Source organism: Streptopelia decaocto (genome assembly GCF_964273445.1).
Source record: "Streptopelia decaocto genome assembly, chromosome: 5".
Classification (NCBI taxonomy): domain Eukaryota; kingdom Metazoa; phylum Chordata; class Aves; order Columbiformes; family Columbidae; genus Streptopelia; species Streptopelia decaocto.
The window spans coordinates 3,551,367-3,577,015 of record NC_138659.1 but is presented as its reverse complement, the minus strand read 5'-3'; the positions used below and the strand labels follow the sequence as shown (position 1 = coordinate 3,577,015).

Below are 25,649 nucleotides of genomic sequence, written 5' to 3'. Positions count from 1 at the left end.
GTGTGAACTGGGCTTGGGCAACTGGATATGCTGGGGATGCTCCATGAGTTCTATGGCAGAGATGATCCATGCATGCCCCCTAAAGCCAGAACATGAGGACATGTTCTGTTGAGCTGATCGCTATATGCAGAGAGCCCACTCAATTCTGAACACACTGAACTTACTGTATGTATACACGTGGTACCATCAGGGGCACAGTAAGACTAGAATCCTGGCAATGTGGGGACACTTCAATATAAAATATGCAAAAAGTAAACTGAAAAGTCAACAACTGACATGTTCCCAAGCCGTGGGGCATTTATGCACAAGCAGCTGGTGCACAATAGTTTTAATGAAAGCAATTACATATCATTAAATATTCAATGCACATATTTGCTTTCCTTGTTTTCCTCATGTGAAGACTGTATTTCTAGGTCAAAATGTCTTGCCTTACCTCTTCCTTCTCTACACATCTTTTTTTTGTTTAATTAACAAATTTTATTACTGCATATTTGGATAATTACTGCCTTTTGATGACAAAATATTTTAGTCTTCCTTACTTTTTCTCTTTTACTCCCTATTACGTTATTGGAGGATGAGGTTTGTTAAAGTTTTCATATGCGATATTAATATAATTCAAGCATCTTCTATTACGTTAAGACGGTGGATTTTCAAATGGATTTGTGATTGGCATGGTATCCATAAAAATAAATCAAGCCCAGCAGTGTTTTCTCCCCCTTTAATATTTCCTCCTCTTCCTGTTACTGTTAATTGTCTTGTCTTGTCTTTGCACTCTCTTTCCACTTTCCTGCATTTGTCAAAACAGGCTGTAAGGCAGAAAAGTCTGGTCATGTGAATGCCCAAGAGATTAATTAACCTTTGTGCCTTTAAGCCTCCTGAGCAGTTCAAGTCAGAACAGCAAGGAAAGAATGTGCAGCAGAAATATCTTTCTGAAAATAAATAACAACCTCTTCAAAGCCCTGCTGGATAGATATATTGCCTTATTGCTGACCTAATCTTACTCCTTTCAAATTCGGAATGTTTATGAGTTAAAATAGAAGCCCTGAGTAAAAGCAAAAACTGGTTTTATGTTTTAGTTGTGTTTAAGATCATGTGTACAGTCTTCTCTCGGTTACAGGCCAAAGTCTGCTCCCGATGAAGGTTGTATCTTTGACTACACGAACAAGATAGTACACACACAGAAGCAAGCACTGTGCTGAATGGTTTGTTTTAATCTTACTTTCAATCTTCTTGGGCAAATAAGGAAATGCATTCTTGTGCACCTGCAACAAGAAGAGCCTCAGTCCTCTCAGGAGGCGCCTCTTTATGCACCTTTTAGCACAAAAGCTGAAGCAAAACAAGTGTAACTGGTGGTGTGATTCCCCTGGAGTCCAATTATTTAGGGCTGCAAATAAAACCGGGGAAATTCTGTCTTCCTTCAGGAAAAACAGCTTCAAGCGGCCAAAACAAATAGCAGATTAGACTTTTATATAAACAGATACAGTTCACGTTGTCTTTGTTAGGTTTGTATGCCGTAGTTTCCCTCTGTGGTGCAGTCCACCAGATTTATCACTTTAGTGTGCGGTTGTAAATAGCAGAGTCCGGGCGATTTGTATTTCCTGATGGGAAACCGAGCGTGAGAGACAAACAGAGCAAACCCGGTAATTCCCGGGAGCGGGTCGGTGCTTCAAACGCCGTCCTAGCAGGAAAACCCGCACCAGCGCCGCCACGGCGGAGGGAGACACCAACCTATTCCCGTATTTTTGATTTGTTTTCACACGCCGCGCTGTGTGAGCTGGGCCCGGCCCCTCGGACGGGAGCCCGCGCTGAACCGCGGTGAACTGCGGCCGCGCAGGGGCCGCTCTGCCCGGTGGCCGCTGGCCGGCGGAAGCGGAAGCCGGGCCGGGCGGTACGAGCGGGCGGCGGCGCTGCCGGCAGCAGATTGTGCGCGGCGGCGGGTGAGTGCGGGAGCGGCGGCGGGGCGGGCCCGGCTCTCCCTGGGCCGCCTCGATAAGGGGCACGTTCGGCGCCTGCGGGGGAGCCAAACTCTGGAGGGTTGTCCCCGCTCTGAGGGGCAGAAGCGATCCCATAGCAGGGACTTCCGTATTTTCAGTATATCCCTTTGCATATCTATACATATTAATCTAAGAAGGACAGAGAACTGCTGGAGGGAGTCCAGCGCAGAACCACCAAGATGCTGAAGGGAGTGGAGCATCTCCCGTGTGAGGAAAGGCTGAGGGAGCGGGTGCCCTTGAGCTTGGAGAAGAGGAGACTGAGGGGTGATCTCATTAATATTTATAAATTTGTAAAGGGTGAGTGTCAGGAGGATGGAGCCAGGCTCTTCTCAGTGACAACCAATGTAAGGCAAGGGGCAGTGGGTGTAAGCTGGAACACAGGAGGTTCCACTTAAATTTGAGAAGAAACTTCTTCATGGTGAGGGTGGCAGAGCCTGGCCCAGGCTGCCCAGGGGGGTTGTGGAGTCTCCTTCTGTGCAGACATTCCAACCCGCCTGGACACCTTCCTGTGTAACCTCATCTGGGTGTTCCTGCTCCATGGGGGGATTGCACTGGATGAGCTTTCCAGGTCCCTTCCAATCCCTGACATTCTGGGATTCCGTGTAATGGATATTTATATGTGTTTTATCAATAGAAGGGTCCTTGCTTTGGTTTGAAAATGAGCTGTAGGTGTGGGTTGATGCACAGGTGTACTTTACACTTCTCTGGTTGTTAATGCACCCTGGCCAGGCTGCTCTCACCACCTCTGAGTTACTCTGTGCTTTAACTCTTTTATGTGCATGTAGCAATAGGTCAGTGTTGTTAAACCAAAACCATATCTTGCTTTTTCCAGAATGGGTTTGCTTCTGTGTTTGTTTTTGTCTTTGCCCTTCTGAAAAGAGGCTTCCAGCTTTTTAATGAATCAAATAATGATGGCTAGCAGACATTGTACTTATTTTACATATCGTTAGGGGGAAGAATCTGAGTGGAAAGTATTAATTAGTGTATTTTCTTCTAGTGTTTCTAATTCTCACGCATTTCTGTTCATTCAGAGGCTGTATTTCTTCCTCTGCAATGTTAACATACAACACTTAAGTGAAGCAAGGTGGTTCTTAGAAAATGTGCTGATGCTAGTTATCGATTAAACGTGTACCTTGTCTTCTGGGCTAGAGTGTTGCATTTAAGGTGATTGCATAACATGGTTGTGTAAAGCATAAGGTTTGTGTTTTACTTGTGTCACAGGCCAACGTGAATCAAAAAGCCTTAAGTCTTTAGTTGTATTGTATGATGATTCCTTTATTTAGGCAACTAAATTCAGGTAAAAAGCACCCACTTGCATGGAGCTGGCTACAGAATTGCTGCGCAGGCTCAGAAGAGACTTCCTACCCCAAAAAATGGATGAACACCCGCAGTTTTTTTCACTGATTGTCTTTAGCACTGGCACCTGGGCTTAATACATCTCAGTGCAAATCCAGAGCTAATAGTTTTTGTTTAACTGCTGGTCAATTACAATCCCGATAAGAAAGGCCCTCAGGCTCTGTGAAGAACCAAAGGCTCTTAGGTAGAGCCACCCTATGAAGAAAGAGGGTAGTGCTGAAAATCTTGCAACACTTTGGGTGCTGGGAGCCCTGAGCTGTGCGGCATTGAACAGGCCTCCTCTGGTCTGTGTGCAGACCCTGTCCATAGAAAGGGTTACCCTGTTTCAGTCACTCGAGCTATTAGAGATTCTTTTACAAGAAAACAGCTCTATTCATCAATTCTGCTGTCAAACAAAAAGGATGCTTGTGTGAGAACTTCTGCTTTTTTAGATAAAGGCAAGGACGCGTAGGTGGTGGAATCACAGGTACCAAGTGGGAGCTGCCTGCGGACTCTGTTACAATGAGCTGTCTGGGCTCATCCCGCAGCCATGGGCTGTGTGTCCCCCAGCACAGGCCTGAAGGGCACGCTGTATGTGAAGCAAGCACAAGACGAGCCTGGACCTACTCGGGTTGGCTGTTACATGGATCACCAGCTCCATGGTGAACAAGGGCCTTCAGGTCAGGATCGCTCCAACTATTCTGTTAGGTCTCTGTGAAACAAGGGGGGTGTTTGCTGTGGGCTGTAAATCTACAAAAACATGGCTTGAGAAGCTGAGCAAGAATTTGAAAATATAAACTTTCAGTGTGAGCACATCCATCAGCTGGGACTTAATTGTCTGAGGAAAATGATAACAATGTGGAGAAGGCCCAGCTATTTTGGGATAGTATGCTGTGGGAATGCTGTGCTTTGAAATCTATGATTCTGTGATACATTCCTCCTACATAGTCAGCCATTCCACCAACATTGCGTGCTTGGTTTTCTTTGTTGCTTTTAAATAACATTCATGAGTTTGGACACAGTTGAACTTGGGACCTGAGTTCCTCAGCATCTGCTGAAGTCAGCTATCTGGGTTTGGAGCTTGTCCTGAGTGCAGCTTCTTTTTATAAGTTTGACCAGATTGTAAGGATGTTGGCACACACTGTAAAACCTTCCCTTTTGATAAAAAGCTTTGCCGCTGTGAGCAGATTGCTGTTCACAATAGCTATAAAGCCAGCAGGAGGTAATGGAAGATCCTGCTGGACCTTTGTTCTGTTGAATTTCACAGGGAAAATCCTTAGATATCGCAGTGCTAAGCAGGAGAGACAAGCCCAGGCTCAAAGTGACAACTGACTTTACATAATTTTCTTTTTTAATTCTCCCTTTTGTAACAGAAGAGCGTTTCTCCTCTGTGAATTTGCGTTAAATCAGGTGCGTGATGCTTTTTGTAATAGCAATGCTAGTTATTGCATTTTGTTTGTACTTGAAATGCATCTTATGCAAGGGTTGGGCTCTTAATCTTGAATTTCTATAAGAGTGCACATGCAGATTTTGGCAGAATGGGAGCAAGGAATATCTGAGCTCTTAAAAAGATAATGTCCCTTTCTGAATGAGCATGGAGACAGAAAAGAGCAGGAGACAACGTTATTTTGGGATGAAAAACACATAAATATGTAAGGACTTACTGCATTTTAGCTCACTTTACGCACAGCTATTTCTAGTTATATGTCAGAATGATTAAAAAAATATATACACCAGTTTTATGTGGTCTGTGTACTGAGGTGTTATTTCCTAGTGTCCAGCTTTGAAAGTGCTTCCATTTTGTCCTGCCTGCTGGTCCTGACTTCGCATCAGGCAGGGATTTTTTTTTTAAAGTAGTCTTCTCATTTGGTAGCATTTGCCTGTTGCAGGTGTTATAACAATTCGTTAACAATTATGCTTGTTGCAAAGAAAGCCAAAATGTTTCTGGTTTTCTTGACAATGCAAAACAGCCTTGGTAATGAGCTGTAGTTCAGCTCTGAGTTGGGGAAAATTTGGATTCAAGGATGACAAAACACATACGTGCCATAAAAAATGGGACTGCTCCTCCAGCAGTGATGTTCTGTGGAATGTTTGTTTGTTTTTCTGGGCTATGCCTTCATAAATGCCTTTACCACTCACTTCTAAAGAAAACCATTCCTGTGTCAGGTCTTCGATCCTTAACCTGCACCAGCTGTTTCTGACAAAGTGTGTTTATCCCCAACTGCAGCAGTAATTAGAGCTTGTTTCCTGAGCCAGCTGGTAGTAAACTGGTGAAAGACTTAGTGCAGAGGTTCCATGGAATTACTGTGCACGAAGGGCAGACAAACATCTCTTGCTCCCTTCTGCCTCATCAATGCTGAACTGCTGATTAAAAGAAAAAAGGAAGGCATGTTTTCACCTGAACTTCTCTGTTAATTGTATGTTGTTGCAGGATGCTTCTTTTTGTACTTCTCAACAGTGAGAAATCTTAAACCTGTGCATTGCAAAGGAGAAAAAGAGAATAAGAAGGATGAAATAAAGGCTTCCTTTTCTAGTCTCTCCGGGGTAGCTGTTTGTCTCCTTTATACCAGTAAAGACTGTAAAGAACCTGCTTCATCTTTATTCTAGCATCAAGAGGACCTCTGTGACTTTTGGTTTTGCATAGAAAAGGTAAATTGTTGCAGCTTACTGAATTATGGCAAAACTCAGTTTGTTCTTGTTCTTTTTTTAGGCAAAAATGTCTGCAGCATGCAGCTTCGTTGCACTCCACACTGGGCAGAAGATGCCTCTCATAGGACTGGGAACTTGGAAAAGTGACCGTGGCCAAGTAAGCAGAGAACAACACAATATTGTGCTCTCAACTAGTATTTGTGTTTTGTGCACCTATTTTGAAGATCCTAGACCTGAAGCCTGAGTCCTTCACTTGGATGGTTTTAATCTTGGGTCCACTGAAGTCAGTGGAATGTATGTATGGATTTGCATGACTGGCGCCTTAAGGCACAAAAGCAGCATTGGCAGCAGATCCATTAAGACTTGTTAACCTAGGCTTCAGGCAATAGTGCTCTGGGAGATGAAAGATGCTGGTGAGTGCAATGAAAAGCCAAGACAGGGAAGGTGCTGTAGCTGTAATATGGTGCCTGACCTGGGAAATCCTCAGGCTGCCTGTCTGACCAGATGGCCCTCTGGCTTGGGCTGATGACTCAGCTGAAAGCATTATTTTGGGAGGCAAGACTCTAGTTGTTCTTGTCCTAAGTCTTGTTTTAGTGGTTAGCCTACATTTAGCAGAAAAATTAAGAACTTGCTTGGGTCATCCTGCTTTTAGACTAAGAAGGGTAATGTGTCATTAGACATTCACGCTGCTTCTCAATGCAATGAATTGGCAAACAGCACACTTGGAAGCAATTGTATGTTGCTGCAAACTGTCTGTGGGGATGTTTGCATGCTATGGACTGTGCCTCCTGTTGTAATACTTCTCTCCTTTGTCTGTCTTTTCCTTTCTGTTTCATTTATTTAAAAGATAAATTCCTGCAGGCAGAGATTGTCTTTCACAGCAGGTATGTGCTGTTTCTAGCAGGAGTGTCCTTTTGCTTGGTGGAATTGTTGGTCGTTATTGTTGGTTTTAATCTTGTTTTAATGCCTTTTGTATTAGCTTCATGATGTTTTTTTGAGTATATCAGATGACACTGTGCTCCTAACTGAGAGGGAAAGTTAAAACTCTTATCAAGATGACCCATTGTGCTTTTTGCTCATGCCAGCTGCAGGAAAAGGTGGGAAATGAGCAATAAAAATTGAATATATTCAGAGCCATTTTTATTGTTGGGTTGCCTGTCTAAACAACTGTCAGGACAGTGGATCTGTTGGCAACAGAGGCTCTGCTAATGTGGACGCTGAGTTGGTGTGAGAGCTCAGTCAACCTCTTAAATGAGGACAGGGGTGAATGTTCAGCTCTGTACTTAAAACATAAACTGACAGCTAAATTAAGATTATTAACATGCAGGAACTTAATGGATGAATTGGTGTGCAAAGCAGTTTAATATGCATTGTGCTAAAACAAGTACCTGAAACTAAACAAAATGTGAATGTATTGTTTATTTTGTGTGCTAACGGTTCTGAGGAAAGTACAGTCTTATAAAACAACCTGCAAAGATCCTGCTTGTGCATAATTTAAGCCTAGTTCAGATGGATTTTGCCATGGTAAGCAGCACTTCTGGCAGCTGAACCCCACATGGGATCCAGAGAACTTCTCTGGGGTCCCACAGAAGCCAATGGGAGTCACTTCTGTGGAATATTTACAGTCTTACTAGGACTTACTCCCAGAATGTATTGGAGACATGATCTAGAAAGTGTGGTCAAAATGACCAGAGTTACAGAAGCTGGTGCTATTCCTTTCCTGTGGAAGAAATAAATTAGTTTTTATCACTTTTCAAAACTGTTTGCATTTTTAAATGGAGATTTATCAAATTCAAATACAGACCAGCAATTTGATGGTGTGTTCAAATGATTTACCCTTAAAAGGGCATAATGTTGTTCAGGGAGAATCGTTGTGATTGTGAATTGAAGACTAAGACAAAAACCTACAGAGCAGAAGAATAATTATTAGTTGCATTTAATTTAGTTGTTTCCAAACTGGAAGCTATTTATTGAAAACTCTTTCATGCAAGGGCTGTGTTAGAAGCAAGAGTGGAAAAGATTGCTTTTAAATTATTTCAGGTAAATATTTTGCAGATTGTAATTATTTTCCTTGCCAGGCTGCTTTTTGGTCTTGACCTTGCTGTCTTGATTAATTTCTTTATTATTGCTTTTGCTGATCCTAAACAAGCTTTGTCCTTGTCCCTGGGTCTTAGCTGTCCAGTACAATGGTCTCGTTGCAGCCCTGGTTTCCTACATGGTAAAATCAGACAGGAGAAATTAATAATAAAATGTTTTCTGGTTTACATGATTAGAAGAGAAATTTGTTTCACATGTTACTATGGGAACATGATGAAGTGCTACTGAACAGAAGGAAACAAGCACAGAAGCTTATGAACTGGCAGCATGAATGAGTTCAAAGCGTAGTCCATTCAGACAGGAGCATCAAGAATATCAGTAGTGCTTTTTTTTTTTAATATTGGAGCTTGATTATCTGTAGTCCTTTAATCCTTTGTTCTCTTTTCTCAAGTGGGCTGTGCTTTCAACCTGGAGGATTGATCCCCAGCAGATGAACAGCTTAACCTGCAGTGACAGAGGCTGATTCTGTTGGGAAGAGAGACGTGAGGCTGAGGGATGTTGTATTTTTCTATGTGAAACTTCAGGAAAGCTGAAGAGGAAATGTCTGCCTCAGAAAACTAGTCAGGCTGGGTGTCTTGTGACAGGATTGCAGCTATGGAGGAGACTGTTTAGTTCTTGAAAAGTTTGTTAGGCAATCTAGAGAATCCTTGTTAGATACACAAAAATTCACTACTGCTGGTATACATTAAGGAAGGAACTTGAATTCCGTATCTGAAGTATAGGAGGCAAACCTCTTTATTTTAGATGTCAACTCCAAGTTGCCATTCCTTCTGTGGTGGTCAGAGTTCCTTTTCAGCATGTTTTAGCGCAGTGTGTACAAACTGTGATACTGCAACGCCTATGTTCTGGTCATATTGCATCTGGATATCATGTGGACTGATGATCTGTTCTTTCCCTGTTTCCTGTCAGCAGATATACTTGAACTGTTAAAATGTGGTAGCGTTTCAGGCAGCAGGGCAGGCTGTCAGAGCCTGTTCTTTCCAGGTATTATTGAGTGGAACTGTTGGGGTGAAAGCCTCGTCAGGATGGCTTGGGGCTGTGCAGAAGAGGCTCCCTGGTCACTTGAACTCTGTGTTGCTTGGAAGTGTAAAGATGACTTGCTATTTTTTTCTACCTTGTGATGGGCAAATTGAAGAACTGGAAATCTAATAGTGGGTATTATAATGAATTGGGACTCGGAGATTCTGTTTCTCAATCTGCCACTGATTTTTAGCAATATTGTGTTTCTTCATCTTCAAAAACAAAAGAAGGCCATGTTCCTTGCTAGGATGTATAAATGTGAGTGTAGTTCCTAGCAGTTTGCTATACAGTGCTATACAGCGCTATACAGCTTCAGCTGCAATACAGGGGCTGGTTTTAGGCATACCACATCAAGAAAAGCAGGACCCAGCTGTCGAGCCAGCAGCAACAGTGACGCAAGGCTTAGGAAAGGTGCATTGTCATGGAAGCTACAGTTACGTGGTCAAGAGAGGTTTGAGAGGAGTCATGCTGACGCTTTCCAAACACGCAAAAATCCCTCACAAAGGGGAAGCGACGGATTTCATGTCTGTGAGAAACAGGGTGCGGAATCAGGACCATCTTGGTTAGACATCTAAAAGGCTCTGAAGATAAAGATGTCTAAATATTGGAATAGACCACCTGTCACTAACAAGAAGGGTTTTGACAAATGTGTGTGGAAGTGGTTTAGACTTAGTTGGCCCTGCTGTGGGGCATGAGGATGGACTCAATATCTCAAGGTTCTTTCAGTCCTGCTTCCTGCAGTTATATGGTGCCGGGTTGTGAGTCACACTTGAGCTGTGTGGCTCAACTTGCCTAATGCAAAACTCAGTCATTGCACCTTCTATAGCAGTATCGACAGGCTGAAGTAAAGAGCATAAGGAATGCTTGAAGGATCCTTTGGCTGTTACTTCACAACACCAGAGATCCAGAGGCGTATGTATCTCCAACTGCTTTTCTTGTATTCTTTATTTCTTCTTTTTTTTCCTCTACCCCCCAGGAAATGTATGTACCTGTCTGAACATAACCTCAAAAATACAAAACTTCTTGTTAAAACAAAGTACTTTTCTTAAATTTACATCTATCTGTTACTAGTTTTTTTTTCCCCCCCCAAGAAATGCTTTTTTTGCACATTTTCTCTTGGTTGTTGGCCTTCTGCGTGGAACAGGAACTCTCTTCACATTGGAATGTCTTAGTAGGCTGAGAATAGCTTACGCAAACACAGCTTTTGCGCAAATGCAAACCTTATTTAAGTGGCCCGTCTCAGTTTTTCAGTGCTAGAAATTTGTCAAAACTTGCTGATAATGGAAATACAGCCTCCTGTTTATTGCTTTGCAGAGCCACGTTTGGAACGTCTTATCCATAGTTTTCTGCACATGGTGCCTACTTTTGTTTTTAGGCAAATTTTGTGCCTGTTTGGATTAGAAAAAATATTATCCTGATAGAGGAAATGGGGGATTAGTACAAAGAACTTTGCTGTTTTTCTTTTCCGCAACGCTCACCTTTTGGGAGGGTGGATATTGAATCCGAAAAGCCTTTACTATGTTGGAAGTGATTTCAGAATTACCCTGACCTTGACTTTGTAGTGACCTTCTGAGGAATGTCTTTAACAAAGTGAAATAAGGGCTGTGAAAACCATCCTGCCGGGGAAAGGAAGAGCTTACTTCGCTGCCGAAATAGAAGTGCTTTGTCATTCTGGGCAAGGGAAACTGGTCTGCATTCCAGTTTTCCTCTCAAAATGCCGAAGAATGCAGTCAGAATATCCTGTGTCTGCCTTTACTGCAGTTCTTGACAAGAAAAATAAATGAAATCCACTTTTATTAAGTTGAAAGAAATCAATCTCTCTCTCTAGCCTTTGTGGACAGGTTTTATCTCTTGACAAGAGAGACGTAAGCTCTATAAATACACTAGGGCCCTGTTGCATCAAGCGTTCTACACAGCCTGTTTTACAATCCTCCACAGTCTCAAGAGGCAAGTCAGTGGAGAGCAATGTATAGAAATCACTGTGCAGATAACATGGACTTTAACTGTAGCACTTCAGTTGGATAGATGTAAAAGAGAACACGTGCTTACTGCCCACTGGAAGTTAAATGAAATAGATTTTACTTACTGCTCATCACCCAGAGATGATGATGACAGAATTATGTAATAATTCTTGATTCTTGCAAGGGATGTGCTGCTGTTGGCAACACCTTTGTTGTCTGCAGTGTGGAAAGCAAAACAGAAAGTTGTGAACATGGTCAGGAGATCCCCTGCAAGCCAGAAGGTTAATATTCCGCTGTTGTGCAACCGGTGAGAATGAGACGTGAAGGAAAGATGTGCCATAAAATAGCATAATCTTGGAAATTAAGTGTTAGCAAAAAAGCCAAACCCAAATTCTCGCAATTCTGGAATTAGAAAACACACTCTTCCTTTACTGGGAGAGGGGAGATGCCTTCCAGGCTTGATTGATGTTGATTCATTGGTCTGTTAGTTCAAGATTTTCTTCCTAAGCCATGATTTAGTTGAAAAGTGCTTCTTAAAGCACTTTTGTGTTTAGGGCAAGTGAGACAACTATAATTAAGAAGGAATCCCAATTCTGTCTGGTGAGTCCCTGCACGCTTGGCCTGTGTGCATGGTCTGTTTTCTTGTTACTCCTGCTGGCAATTAGCTCTTCACTGCTAAAGCTGCAACACAGAGGACAGCATCCTACTCTGTTTGTCTCATGACCTTACGTAGATCTGTACTTTGGGTGTGTTCCTCACTAAGGCCCTAACTTTCTTTTCCACTTCCAGTCATGTGTCCCCTTTCACTGATTGCGTTGGATTGTTTCTGATTACAGGTGAAAGAGGCAGTGAAATATGCCCTAAGTGTGGGTTATCAGCACATCGATTGCGCAGCAGCGTACAGCAATGAAGCAGAGATCGGTGAGGCTTTCCAGGAATGCCTTGGGCCCAACAAGGTAAAAACACAAGAACCACCATGTGGACTGTGTGTTACATCAAAATTTGCAACTGTGACCTGAAAGTAGACTGGAAAGTGAACATTTGTAGATTTTCCTCCTGGTGTATCCCAGCTGTTCCCTATTAATTAGGAGCAGGCATGAAAGAGCGCTTTCTCATCTATAACCATCCTGACTGTCAGGAGGAAGAAATATTGTCAGGAATATTTGCAGGGAAACTACAGAAAATGCCTCCAAAAACGGGAGATTCCCAGAATCACTAGTTAAAATGGAATATATTTGCCCTGTTTTATATGAAAAGTTACTCTAGTTTGCCAGTCTAGAGCAGCATGCAGTGGTGGGTAGCCACGGTGAGTTTGGCAACCGTTGTTTTTTTGGTTATAGATCAAATGTGAGTAAATATGTACTTTAAAAAAAAACCAGTGGTTGCATTTGAATGTTTGGTAACTGTGAGTCTGGGGCCTGCAGTGAGAGTCAATGGCTTAAATAAAAAGTGATGTGGCAGGCATTCTTATGGATGACCTGAGGTGGAATCTTAAATTCATCCCCTTGCTCTTGTTGGCCTGAGGGGCCAGAAGGATTAACTGTACAGCCTCACAGCTCGGGGAAAGAACGTTCTTATGTTCCTGCTTTCCTGCTGCTCTTGCCTTGGCTTTAGGGCAACCTCTTTGTTATGTGATTAGCTTGAGGGAGCCTGTTTTCAGCTTGCCCCAAGGATTCCTTCCTGCTAGGTGTGGTAACTAGTAAACGGATGCATAGGACTCTTTTATTCAGTTTGTATTAACTAGCTAACTTAAAACTAGAATTTTTGAAACATCCTTCTCTATGAATACAAGTCATATGTGAAACATACAAATAATTGAATGCTTGGAGGAGAGGAACTAAGTAATTAATAATTCCAGCTTCTACAAAGTACAGACTTGAGTGAAGCTTGGTCCTATGTAAGTCAGTGAGAAGTGCCCTCTCATGGTGTTCAGCTTGCAAATATGATCTCCCTTTTGTCTTTTATACTTCCTAGTTAACCAGCTTTCCATTTGTTTCATTTCTACGTCTTACCCTTCCCATACAGGGTACAGGGTGCTCACTTCTTAGTGTGTTCCTCCCAGAACTTAGAAACCTCAATGCAGAGATCTGGGGAAACTTCTCTCTATTTTCCCACACTCCTTCCATGAGAAGCATTCTTGGTTTGTAACGTGTGATGAGTATATTAAGTTAGCTGTTTGTGCCTAGAATGTGTGAATTGTTAAATAGAAATTACAAAATTTACATCTGAATAAACCCAGCAATCTTTATTTTGGCCACATCACACTTAGTAGTGGCTTTAACCCTTGAATTGGAAGGTTTGGAGAAAAGTATGTGTGGAGGGCAGGATTGTTTTGTTTTTCAAAACTTCTACTAAATTGCTAAGTATTTGCTATACTTTAGGACTTGTTAATGCAAGTGTTTGTTTCTGTCTTGCCATCTGGTATATTTTTGAAAGGTTTAATTTGTAGGTTCCGTGTGTTACGTTAAAAACAAAACAAAAACCAAACAAACTCCAAACCCCTTATATTGTTGTACTGGTTTTAAAGATAGTTGGTGAATTGCTGGAGTTCCCTTTCTGAACTTCATCCAGTAAATTATGATATTCTCCTTTTCTGAAAGGTTATTAAGAGGGAGGACCTGTTTGTAACATCAAAGCTCTGGAATACCAAGCACCACCCAGATGATGTGGAGCCAGCACTAAGGAAAACACTTGGAGACTTGAAACTGGATTACCTGGACCTGTACCTCATGCACTGGCCTCATGCCTTTGAGTAAGTTCTACCTGGAAAGGGCACAGAAAGCAGAAACCTCAGTTTTGCATAAGTGGCTGGTGTTGTGTCCTGAGGAGCTTCTTTCTGGGCTGTGCGTTTCTTCCTTTTTACACTGCCTGCAAGGTGTTTTTCAGTGTGGCTAATGGTGCAGTCCTATGCACTGTCATATAGACACTTCCCACCCGTAACCTGTACACTTGCAGTTGGTCCATTCATTCACAGAAACAGTTGCTTGAGTTTCATTCTTTGAACTTCAGTTGGGTGGGAATTTGTTTGCTGTTAGATTTGTATCACATCTATAAACATACAGTAGAGAGGACAAAACTTCTGGGTTTGTGTAGAAATACTGTAAATAGAAAAGGGATAATTATTCTCATTGTTTAGCAATGATGAGGCTGGAAAAGTGAGTATTAAGTCTTCATTTAAAATCTTTAAGCAATTACTTAAATTTTTTAATTGTGAGAACAACAACATAATGAAATTAGGATTGCTAAACTTGAGACAGTTTGGCATGGGTGCCAAAGTTAGGTAACTGAAAGTAGTCTAACTGGGAAAAAGTAATAAAGCTTCATGAGACAAGTTTCTATATTGAAGCTTGCCATCTTGTACTACCTGAAAATTTGGCTCGCTGTGAGGTAAATTCTGCGAGTTTAAAATATATTAGAAGTTTAAAATAGTTTAGTGTCTTCATCTAGACATCAGGGAAGTGTGGCTGCTATTCTTGGTTCTGCCATTGACCTACGTGGTAACCTTGGGGAAATATCAAAGCTGCTTTGTGCTGTAGTTTTTCTCATCTGCAAAATGAGAATTAAGTGCTTTGCAAAGAAGACAACTCTTCTGCCTAATAGTTGTTAACTGTACTGGAGTGGCCAAGCACATGCAGTATCGTGGTATCGGTATGAGGAAGAAATGAAAATGACTTCTTAGGACACTTTAATTGCAGTAATTACATGATTTGAGGAAATACAAGACGAGTTTTCCATTTAAGTGCTAAATGCACTTACCCTACAGCAGCAGCAGAGTTCTTGCTTTATTTTCTGGTAGGTGTGGAAGCAGTTCTTCCCCCTCTTACAATCAGTAAAAGGCCGGGGGGGAATAAACCTCCTTCCCAGGTGTTTGTATGGAGACTTCAATCAACAGTGGAAACCCTGTCAGATTAAGGGGCTTCTGTCTGCTTGCAAATCTGAGGATGTGTTTTTCCCCTTTCTAGTCATATGAACTGACTTTTACAAAGCATACAACGCTAGTAGGAGGAAAGATGGTAAAAAAATAAATCTGTTCCTCAGCATAGCAGAATGAGGAAATGTTTCCAACTCGAGCTGGCTTGGAGGAAGAACTGTTCAAAATTCCCCCTGTTGTGAAACAGGTTTGATTTCCAGTTAATTGAGAGAGAGGAGGGGAAAAAATCAACACCAAAAAAAACACACAAAAAAAACGAGCACCAAACCATTAAACATTGCTTTGATCATAACACAAATAATGATGTATATTCAGATATTACTAATATTTAAGTTTGCTTGATGTTATGGAAACTGTTGACAAAGCTGACATTGTAATAAAGCAGTTTCATGTTTTCTCATTGGAAACTCTTCAGTTTTCCAGTAGCTCTACTCTAACTGTTTTAATGTGTGCTTTTCTGTAATGTCTATTTTATTGTGAAGCTGAGCAAACTAATGTTATTTACACTGAAATTAAAATAGACTTTGGATGAAAATTGCAGCGCTTCTAGGTCTTGAAAATTAATCTCACTTAACGTACTACTCTTGATATGTGAGGCTGCTTTTCTGAGTTGCGAGCCCATAAGGGTTTTAGAGTTATTTTTGGTTCTAGGTTTATCAATGACATGAACAATAGTCTTTTCCCCTTGTCCCCAGCTGATGCTATTTCTCACACTGTTCACTGCCGAATTAAAGCTGTGTAAGACAGTTTCTGAGGCCTGAGCTGGCAGAGTCCTGCGGTGGTTGTGAAGCAGAGCTCTTCCAGAGCCCTTTGGCAGTGTGGTGGTGTCACCTGGCAGAACCAGCTTATTTGTACCTGGGTTTTTTTGTTTGTTTATGGGGATTGTGGTGGTGTGGTAAAATTTGATTTTTAAATGGGTTGGTATGACTAACTGGAAACACATCCAGCCTGCAATGAATATGTACATGTTAAGACCTCTGAGAATCTGCGCTTGTATCGAATGCTGACACTGCTACAGAATCCAGAAGGAGTGGGAAATTAGCGTATTTTGAATACAGTATCTTCTAGATAGCTCTTAAAACAAGGTATCTTTGGTAGCAGCTAAACAGACTATGAAGAGTATCAGTCCTCCCTCAAGAACAAACTGAAAAAACAATGCCGCCCTTTGCGCTGCTGTTTTGCTAGGACCAAAATACGCAAAGAGCTGCTGCTGTGTGTGCAGTGGCTTATTGGTTTTCATGTAGTCACTGCTGTGTGGGTAAGTCGTTCAAAGTACTGTATAACAAGTTTATATAGGAAAGACTCTATGTGAAGTAATTTCTTATAGGTTAAGTCAGCATAATAGTATTCAACGGGCAAATTAGCTCAATTTGTATTCTGTCCTCCAAACTGTATATAAGCTTTTGAGAATACTTTGAGGAAAGTTTCTTTAAGTGAAGGATCAACATAAGTAATGTGGTATATGTACTTACACTTTGCATTTGATGCTACAGACGAGGGGACAATCTCTTCCCAAAGAATCCTGATAACACGATGCGTTATGATTACACTGATTACAAGGATACCTGGAAGGCTATGGAGAAGCTGGTAGAAAAAGGTCTTGTGAAAGCCATTGGGCTGTCAAACTTCAACAGTCGTCAGATTGATGATGTACTAAGCGTGGCTACTGTGAAACCAGCTGTGCTCCAGGTAAGGTGAATAAAGGAGAGGACAAATACCTTTCCTGTGTGTCCATAAGAGTGAAGGATTTGCAAAGCAATGCTATGTGTTTAGCACGAGGCGTGAAGCTGCTTAGTACAAAGAAGAATATAGCCACCTCTGCAGGAGCAGGGACACAGAGGTGGTCTTCCCAGGCAGATTAATTTGTTGGAGAAGAGGCCTGTGTCCATGTTCTGTGGCTGTTTATATCTGCCTACTTGAACAGGTCTGTGGAAGAGTTCATCTGCCCTTTGAGAAACAATTTTGTCTATAAGAAAGACAGACTGTGGGGTAGTAACTTGAATCCATTCTGTAGAGAGCTTCCTTGCTTGTTGGATGACACATTTGTTACATAGGGAAAATCCACTCTAAACTAACTAATTAGTTCTGCTTTTCCTGTAAACTTAGATGATCAGTTCTGCTTTTCCTATAAACTTAGCCTACCAGATGCTTTTTCATTCTTTCATTAAAGCTTATCCTCATAAGATTTTGCAGAATCTGGAATGACCTGTGAAATGTTTGGTTCTGATGTGCTTTTGGCTTCCTGTTTGTTTAGAGATTTGTATTGATATCTGTTCTCTAGCCATTCATTGTGGGTCGTTTCAATAGGTGGAATGCCATCCTTACCTAGCTCAGAACGAGCTGATAGCTCACTGCCAGAAACGAGGACTGGTTGTCACTGCCTACAGTCCTCTCGGTTCTCCAGATCGCGCGTGGAAAAATCCAGATGAACCTGTGCTTCTAGAAGAACCTGGGATCAAAAAACTGGCAGAAAAATACAGCAAATCACCTGCGCAGATCATCCTCAGGTACAGAACAATAGTGAGAGACAATGGAGTGGGACAATTTGGGCAGCAGTGTACCACATTTGAGTGCTATCTACTGAATTTGCACTCAGTCAGTTGCTTGAACCCTTAAGCTCTTGCTGCTGCATTTACATGGGCTCCCAGGAAGAGGGGCTGAGGAAAGGACCTTCCTCCTTTGCACTGAAGAACTGTTTGCTGTTTTGTTTAATGTAGCAAAAGCCAGCTACTAGATACTGGGAAACAATGATTGAGTGATATCCAGAATGTGATCAGCACCTTGTAAAGTAAAATTGGATTTTTATCCTCATTTTTTGCCTGGCTTTGTATCTGTTGATACCACTAGCACAATCTTGGGCAGCAGCAAGTTACTCTGCTAGCTGAACACGTTCAAGACTGTGCTCAAACCACTAGACAGGCACTTTTGAGGTATCTGTGTTTTCTTCTAGTTTCTTGGTGGTTGTCATGTTAGAACTTGCATAAAATTCTTGTACGTTTTTCTGTTTCTTGGATTTCTAGCTTGAAGCTCCTGACACTTGCTTGTTCAAAGGCATGAACGTCTTCTCCTCATTAATTAGTCCAGTGGCTTCTGTCTTGCTTGCGCTTGGACATAGTAGGTCCTAACACAAAACAGTGATACGTCAGCCCTCTTCTGGGTATTTTTATTGCGCATAGAAACATAAGTGGTATTGCTGCTGCCAGAGATGATTACTCAACCAAAATAAATGTCATGGTTGTTGGGATGCACACATAGAAAAATCTCTCTTTTCTGAACAGATGGCAAGTGCAGCGTAAAGTGGTTGTCATTCCCAAGAGCGTCACTCCTGCTCGCATTCAGCAGAATCTCCAGGTGAGTTTAAATGGAGGGAAGCAGTTTCAGCAATGCTGTTCTGTGTGAGTAACATATTGTCCTGCTCCTTGCAGAGCAACGAGCTGAGCCTCTTGGTTCATTCTTGTTCATCAATGTCTGCACATGCTTAGGAGGGTAGAGATTTTTGGAAAACAAACTACTTGTGTTTTAAGCAGCTGAGTGTGAGTGTGCATATGTGCACATGCACAGTCTTGTTGTCAGAAGCTAAGGAGTGTCTTTAGTAGAAGTCTAAATGAAAAATCTTTACTGAAATTTATCTGAGATACAAATTTATCGAACAAGGGAGTCTTCTAATGATGTTTAATCATTCTTATTTATGAGTGAGTGTTGTTCTGCCTCACAAGTGAGGGTTGATAACTATTTCTGCAGCAAACTGCCCTTCTAATGATGATGAAGGAACAGAATTAGTGTGATTCACTTCTGCTCTGAGGTAGTTCTCTTTAGAAATTCACAATTCGCTTTAGAAATTATTGGAAAACTCTGACTTCCAATCATTTCAAGGGAAGTCTCTGAATCACTTCCTGTGATCTTCTTTCAGCCCGTAATCATACAGATTGGCTGGTTGCATATTTGGTTTTAAGTTAAGACTTGTTTCTGTAATGGTTACTTCCATTAAAGCAATTTCTGCCATGTAGTTTGCTGCTAGAAATGTCAAGAAATTCCTGTAAACTCTGCAGTTATTCAGGGTTTAGATCTACATGGAAACAGAATATTGACTGAAAAGGCAGCACTTGGAGGAACAGCCCCAGTGCGTTTTATCTTTGTGGAAGAGTTCTGTGCAGTGTCAGCATAAGGCTTGAATTGGCAAGTGTATAAACACCTCAGGCTTTAAAAACCTCAGCAGGTTTAATTGTAACTTCGTATTTAGGAACGGAAGACTAATACTGCCTGAAGCCAAGATTTGTACAGATACATAAAATCTGTTGATCAGAGTTGCGTGGAATTTCCCTCTATTTGAGGCATTTGAGTCTCAAACTTACCCAAGTTGCAGCTTCTGAAGGTGTTTGAAATGTTAGAAGTTGCATTATGTTTAATTTACTTCAGTTTTAACACTAGGATCCTGCAACTCTGATGTAGCATGTAGATTTTCTTTTTGAAAGTACAAAAGAAATATTATGTAACTACAGCTTAAATAAATTATTCCAGTCTTGTGTGCATTTGCCTCTGTTACAACTGTGTTGTTGCACTATCACCTGAAATTAAACACTGAAACAGTCGGCAATGTCTTGGGTTACTGTTGCTGTCCCGGATAACTGAGAAGTGGAATGAACTTTTCTGCCTTTATAGTTAGTTCTGTTACTTGTGGATCTCGGAGGAAATTAATGGCACAGGTTGATGGTTGTGACTTACAAAGGAAACAAAACCAAGAGGTAAAATTCAACATCAATTAAATAAAAAAAAACTATAGTTATTGAATAAAGCCTCTTGCCTTTTGTTCTCAGGTGTTTGATTTCAGCCTCACAGAAGAGGAGATGAGCCACATTGGAAGGCTGAATAAGAACTGGCGTTACATTGTGCCAATGATTACGGTAAGTTTCTCGTGTTTCTAATGGTTTTGATTACATGCATGTGGCCATAACTTGGGGTTTCTGCAGTTTTCTTTCTTTTACTGTCCCTGTCAGAACTACTTATGGATAAGAGCACTAAGTCTTTTTAGGCTATTTAAAATGAAACATTTTTCAAAAGCTGGGTACAAAAAAGGTAGCTTTTTGAATACTTTTCTCTGTTTTGGCTACTGGCAGCTCTCTTGAGTTCTCATCACCCACCTGTCCATGGGCCTTTAGCCAGAGTCACATCTTCAAACCTCACCAAACTCCTGCTGATTCATCCATCTCACGTACAAACAGCGCAAGGTCCTTGCCATTCCTCCAGAAGTGCCCCTTGCTCCAGCTGTCCCCATCTACTTTACACCATAAACCTCTTAAGATCAGTGAAGACCCAGGTGCTATTGGTTTTCCACATCCGTTGTGAAAGTCATATGAGGGAATTTGTCCCCTCCACTGGTTGTCCCTCCTTTCAGCATCTGTTGTAATGACCTTCCTTAGTTTGGCTTAGGCCGTGTTATTTTTCTTCCCAGATCCATTAGCCACAGCATCTTTTCCCATCAGTAGTTTACTCTGTCACATGAAACCTCATGTGCTATATGGGGCCAGTCTGAGAAACCCATGTTTTATAAGTGTTGAAGGCTTCTTGGTCTTTCTTTTATTAAAGGACCTAACCGTGTCCCTTTTGCTGCACTACAAAAAAAAAAAGTGCTTTCAATGCCTTGTTGTTGTCTCCCATCTTCATAGTGTTCCTCATTTCTTGTTGTCCTGCTTCTGATCATACAACAGAGCTGTTGCTGTTCCCTGGTGTGTCACTGACTGACATGTAGCAACTGAGCTGTAATGAGTCTGAACTGATTGATCCCTTCCCTATCATACAGTATGTTCCATAGATACAGTAGGTCTCTGCAAATTTGGAAGCTGTCTGCCTATAAATTATTCTTCACTAGTCAGCGGCTACTGGTTATAGGAATTATTTGGGGAAGGCTTTTCTCCAGGCCTTACCATTCAGGTTTTTTGAGTACTTGAGAGCACCTGAGTGACTGGTCTGTGTTAGAAAAGAGAAGCTGTGAATATGTGGTGAATGTCTTGTATCAAGGGTAGATAGCTTGTTAGAGCCTTCACTTTGTCCTGCTGGGGCTTATGAGCGCTTCAAGGCTGTGTTGAACTGTAGGGTTGTTTCAGTACGTGTGCATAAATATAAACCTCCACATCCCTGCAGCCAGATTTATCTTTGTGCTTATGGCTTGGGAGTCTGTACACCAAACTGCTTATCAGCACCAGGTGTGCTTGTTCACAGATAGTATGTTTCTTTCAAGTGTTTTGCTACTGCAAACAAAGTTGTTTTCTCAGTGAAACTGCAAAATACATTAGAATGTAGCCAGCTTGGACAATTCATGTACTTTTGTTACCTGGGAGACCTGATCAGGTCACACTGATTCACAAAGGAGAGATGAAATACAGTTCAAAGTGCCAGCCCATCCAGCTAGAAAAAGGGCTAATGTGATGCAGCTGGGCTTCAAAGATACTGCTGTATTGTCAGATAACAAGACAGGGAGAAGCAGGATGAGGAGAATTAAAACGTGACTCTGTAGCTGTAAGATCTCTAGTGGAACCTTTTGTCTCCTGCCCATCCCTTCTGGGCTTATCAGAAAGAATTTTCATCATCTGTGAATTAAAATTCCTGTCTAGCCTTTCGTGCCTATCTCCTCTATGAATCTAAGTTAGAGTGTCCGGATTTCAAAGTGTGACATGGCTGTGATATCACAGCTCCTGTCATACCCGGTGAGACAGTTTTTCCTCTTTGATATGTAACCACAGGTTCTTATAGTTGTGCCACTCTTCTCCACTTTGCGTTTTTGTTTAAAATCTGAGGAGAGGGTATTATGTTGCCAGTAAACAATTTAATGAGCTGTTAAAGTATAAAAGCAACTTATTTGGATAGAGGTTGGAAATAATTTAGCCATACCTTGCACCAGCCTGGAATCCAAATTTTTGGAAACATCTGATTGGCCAAGGAATATACTTAAGGAAAACTTGAATGACTAGCAAGCCAGGAGAGGAGCGATGGTGTTGTACATGATCTGTCTATTTTTGATAGTTAGCTACAGTTGACCTGGAATGTGTTCACTGCTGATTTCTTGCTGTCTGCCCCCCTTCTCTCGAATTCCTGGGCTAGGCTGGAATCAGCTCTGTGAAGCATTGCTTCTGGCAGCTGCTGTCTTGGCATGCTGCTAACAAGCATGCTTACCTGAAGACCTGTTCAGTATAGCAAAATATGTGGGGGCAAGAAACTGGGGGGAAAAACAAGGAATACAAATTCTAGGAACATGAAGTTGTTGGCTCTCAAGACAATATGAGGAGACCTGAAGACACTGTGGTGCTTTTGTCCACAGTTTTAAGGATTGCCCTGAGATGAGAGCTTCATTTCAGCTTTATTTTATTTTAATCTGAGCATCAGTCGAGTGTTAAACCTTAACATCTTACTTTTCTGCTCTGTGGTGCCCCCAAGTGACTAATTTCACACTTCAGTAGTCTTCACGGTAAACAACTCATTACTAGAGATTCCAGTGGCTGCTTTGAAATGCAGGTTTGTACTGCAAGCTAATAGAGGGACTTGCGAGTGGATACTTGGTTTGAAAGTTCCTGTAACGTCTTGAGTGATCTCTACCGTCATATTAATACAGAAATCACATTTATATGAATAAAAAAACCCCAATGACTGAATAACTTTTATTCAGTCATTAGTCGCTTGGCATAAGTTTTAGCTGAATGATGCTGATCCGTCACCCGGGGAGGTGTGTGTATCTCTTTGCCAATGCTGCACCTAAATTTCCACAAACCTATTATGTTTTACCTCAACTCCTCAGAAGTTGCTGGTGTTGCAGTGGACTTAATGCAACTACATATGCAAGCTGGGCATCTGAATGCTTAGAGGTGGGAGGTAGGAACTGAGATCTGTGTGGCCATGTCTGCTTTTGGGCCAGCCTGAGCCTGGTTCATTATCTGTGAACATCCCATTTTATAGCTGGAGAAGCTGGTCTTCCATGGAAATGTTCTTAAACAAAAGGTGCTATGTAGGAGTTCATGGACACTATTAATACTTCAGTGTATGACCCTGAACAAGCTATTCCATGTGTTTCTTCTTATCAGTCTGTAAAATTAACAGCCCAGCAACTCTATCATGGAAACATAGGCAAAAGCTCCGATTCTTGTGAAGTGTTTTGAAGGGTGCATGTTGCAACGCTTCTTCAATAATGGCTATAAGGCAAAAGGCTTTTAACTATTCTTAATCTAATTCTTCAAGCCTCAGCAGCTGGAAGAAAAGCTCTTGCTCTAGGCTACAGAAATCTCTCTCTGTTTTTAATTAGTTTTCTTTAATTTTTATTTCAAGAATGCTAAGAGGGCTCAGGGGTAGAGGAGCAGCTCTTGTTTAAGCTGAAAAAGATGCTCCCAGATATTTGGGATATGAAGATTTAGAAATCTAAACCATGCGGAATTTGAATCTTGAGAGTAGGAATGGATTTTTATCTTTCTGACATAAGTCTGTCTGTTTACTTCACAGGTGAATGGAAAGCTAGTAGCAAGAGATGCTGGACACCCCCATTATCCCTTCAATGACCCCTATTAACTACTCAGAAATAACATGTTTCTCTGCACCTTCTTCCACAAAGTAATTGTTGCCACAATTTGTCAAAAATCCTGTCCAAGTAAGGCCTTCCTTCCTGAGTAGATTTACTTACAACGTACTGCTTCTAATTGACCTTCTTTCTGGAGATCCTGTAGCTTCCACGTCAAACTTTGTGGATTGATTACAATGAGTGCAAGCTCGTTCCTGGAAGCATCAAATCTTTCGTGATTTAGATAAGAAGAGCAGGGGAGGCGAAGTCAAGTTCCAAACACATAATTATCAGGTTAGGGCAATACTTTGGCTTTACTGCCTGTGAAACAGTTTTGAAATCTTCAGTTATTACCGTGAGGAAAAACAAAAAGAAGAGGGAAAGGCGTGAAAGCGTTTTAAGACTAAACAACTGCTCAGCCATTTACTTTGAGATCTTTATTAATATTTTTATACAGGGAATTAACTGAAATGTGCTACAGTTGTGCTATGTCTGTAAGCCATTCATTAAAACCCAAGTAACCAGCCATGCCCAGTGCTTTTTATCACCTTTAGAGTACTTGTGGGACTTAGAAATCTCTCTTCTCTGTTTTCTTTTTAATTTGCCTGTAGATTTGAGGAGAATAAATGCATACCCTGGAGCAGGCCTTCGGGGCAGTCATCTCTGCTTGTCACTTGGATAGGTTTCAGCTCTGGCAATAGCTCTGATTGTCCCATCACAAAAGCCTCAGGAACTTTTTAGAAAACCTTGTAGGAAAACATCCTGCTTTTACTGTAGAGTTGCCCAGTGTCCCTGTGCCAAAGATGTCCAGTTTGAGTTGTGGAAGGTCCCAAAATTAGTTCCTGACTATACGGTAAGAGCAAAGACCTGTCAGATGGGCGCTTCCATTCTAATGTTGCATTTTTGGCTGCTGCTTGGGAGAACTGGACCTGTCTCCTGCTGCCGACCTGCTGGTACCACTGGGCAAGGCAAGTCCATTGTGTTCCTGTGCCTCTGTCTTCCCATTTGCCACGTCTCTGTGTTGCTCCCTGATAGGAACTAATTTACTGAGTGCTGAGCAGCTCCAGCACTAACAATGTTTTGTTTGAGTCTCTTAATGAATTGTGGAGCCACCTGAGTACAAAGGGCATGAGGTGTTAGCACCTACCCATGCTCTGAGGGTGATACCTTCTGTGGCCTTAGCTATGTTAACACTTTATTTTGTGTTTTTCTACCTGTAAAATAGGATTAATGCCCATTTGCATAGAGACAGACAGGATAGCAAGGCAGAGTTTCTAAAGGCCTCTCGGATTTGAAACAAAGGAACTCTTTCAGATCTGTTGATGCCAAATACGGACAGTCATGGGCACAACTCCATTTGCTGATGGATAAAGAAAGCTTAACTGACTGTAAGTGAAACAAACAACACTTTTTAATCTCATAGCAATAGCAAAGATAGAAGAATAATCTTCTGTATTCAGATGGCTTCAAAAATTAAGAAACGGATTATTTTAGTTTTAATAACCTCATTTATAGTAGGCCTATAGTAAAACTGTGTATTCACCTTGAGTGTAATGGCTCCTCAAGTATTTCCTGCCCTGGATCTCTGTGTGTGCAAACCTGCTTATCACTTTTTGTAATCCTTATGTAAAACCTAATGAATTTCTATTCCTCAGTGGAGTGTTTCCCAATTCCTGCTGAATTTACTGCAGTGGTGAAAGCCATTCCAGCTCAGTTAGGATTCTTTACTAAACTGGATTTTTCCTTCTAAGGGAAATGAAATCCCTGTTGTTTTGTTATTATTCTAATCAAACAAGGGTGACTTTGAATACGGTTCTTACTGCTTTTGTTGCATGTAGTTCCACTTAGACGTTTGCATGTCTTAAATAAATGTTGTATGCATTGTATGACTCTTGAGATGTTTCTTTTCCCCCTGTAATGTCAGGGCTTTAACTTTTTGTAGTTATTTCTGTAACCAAGAGTAAGTGGGCAGAGAGAATTCCCAAGAAAAGCAGATCAATTCTGCACCTCTGCTAAACCCGCCGTTCCCAGGTCTTACTGCTTGGATTAACGCAGCACGTTTGAAGCTGCCGAACTTTTATCTTGAAAATAGCACAGGGGGAATGAGCCTCCAGCAGCTGTGCAAG

At 41.5% G+C, this 25,649-nt stretch overlaps 2 protein-coding genes across 4 annotated transcripts in view; one reads left to right on the top strand and one right to left on the bottom strand.

Moving 5' to 3' along the window:
• Positions 1-25,649, bottom strand: part of PRDX1 (peroxiredoxin 1) — a 350,258-nt gene that overhangs the window by 9,999 nt on the left and 314,610 nt on the right. The gene's annotated exons all lie outside the window — the stretch shown is intronic.
• Positions 1,849-24,049, top strand: AKR1A1 (aldo-keto reductase family 1 member A1). 3 transcript variants are annotated; one of them, XM_082053886.1, is made up of 10 exons: positions 2,279-2,297; positions 4,703-4,739; positions 6,040-6,135; positions 11,893-12,012; positions 13,657-13,808; positions 16,481-16,676; positions 17,295-17,494; positions 18,266-18,338; positions 19,802-19,888; positions 23,469-24,049. In XM_082053886.1, the coding sequence occupies exons 3-10, from the start codon at positions 6,046-6,048 to the stop codon at positions 23,532-23,534; spliced, it is 984 nt and encodes a 327-aa protein (XP_081910012.1). In that variant the 5' UTR covers positions 2,279-2,297; positions 4,703-4,739; positions 6,040-6,045; the 3' UTR covers positions 23,535-24,049. The 3 variants fall into 3 exon arrangements, with proteins under 3 accessions (XP_081910011.1, XP_081910012.1, XP_081910010.1); XM_082053885.1 differs by lacking the exons at positions 2,279-2,297; positions 4,703-4,739 and adding an exon at positions 1,849-1,937; XM_082053884.1 differs by lacking the exon at positions 2,279-2,297 and having other exon boundaries at positions 4,701-4,739.

Bases quoted from the DNA above. Each gene is read 5' to 3' on its own strand.
- AKR1A1 (XM_082053885.1), top strand. From the start codon at position 6,046: ATGTCTGCAGCATGCAGCTTCGTTGCACTCCACACTGGGCAGAAGATG. The intron at 13,809-16,480 runs GTAAGTTCTACC...TTGATGCTACAG, and splicing joins CACTGGCCTCATGCCTTTGA to ACGAGGGGACAATCTCTTCC. The intron at 16,677-17,294 runs GTAAGGTGAATA...TCGTTTCAATAG, and splicing joins TGAAACCAGCTGTGCTCCAG to GTGGAATGCCATCCTTACCT.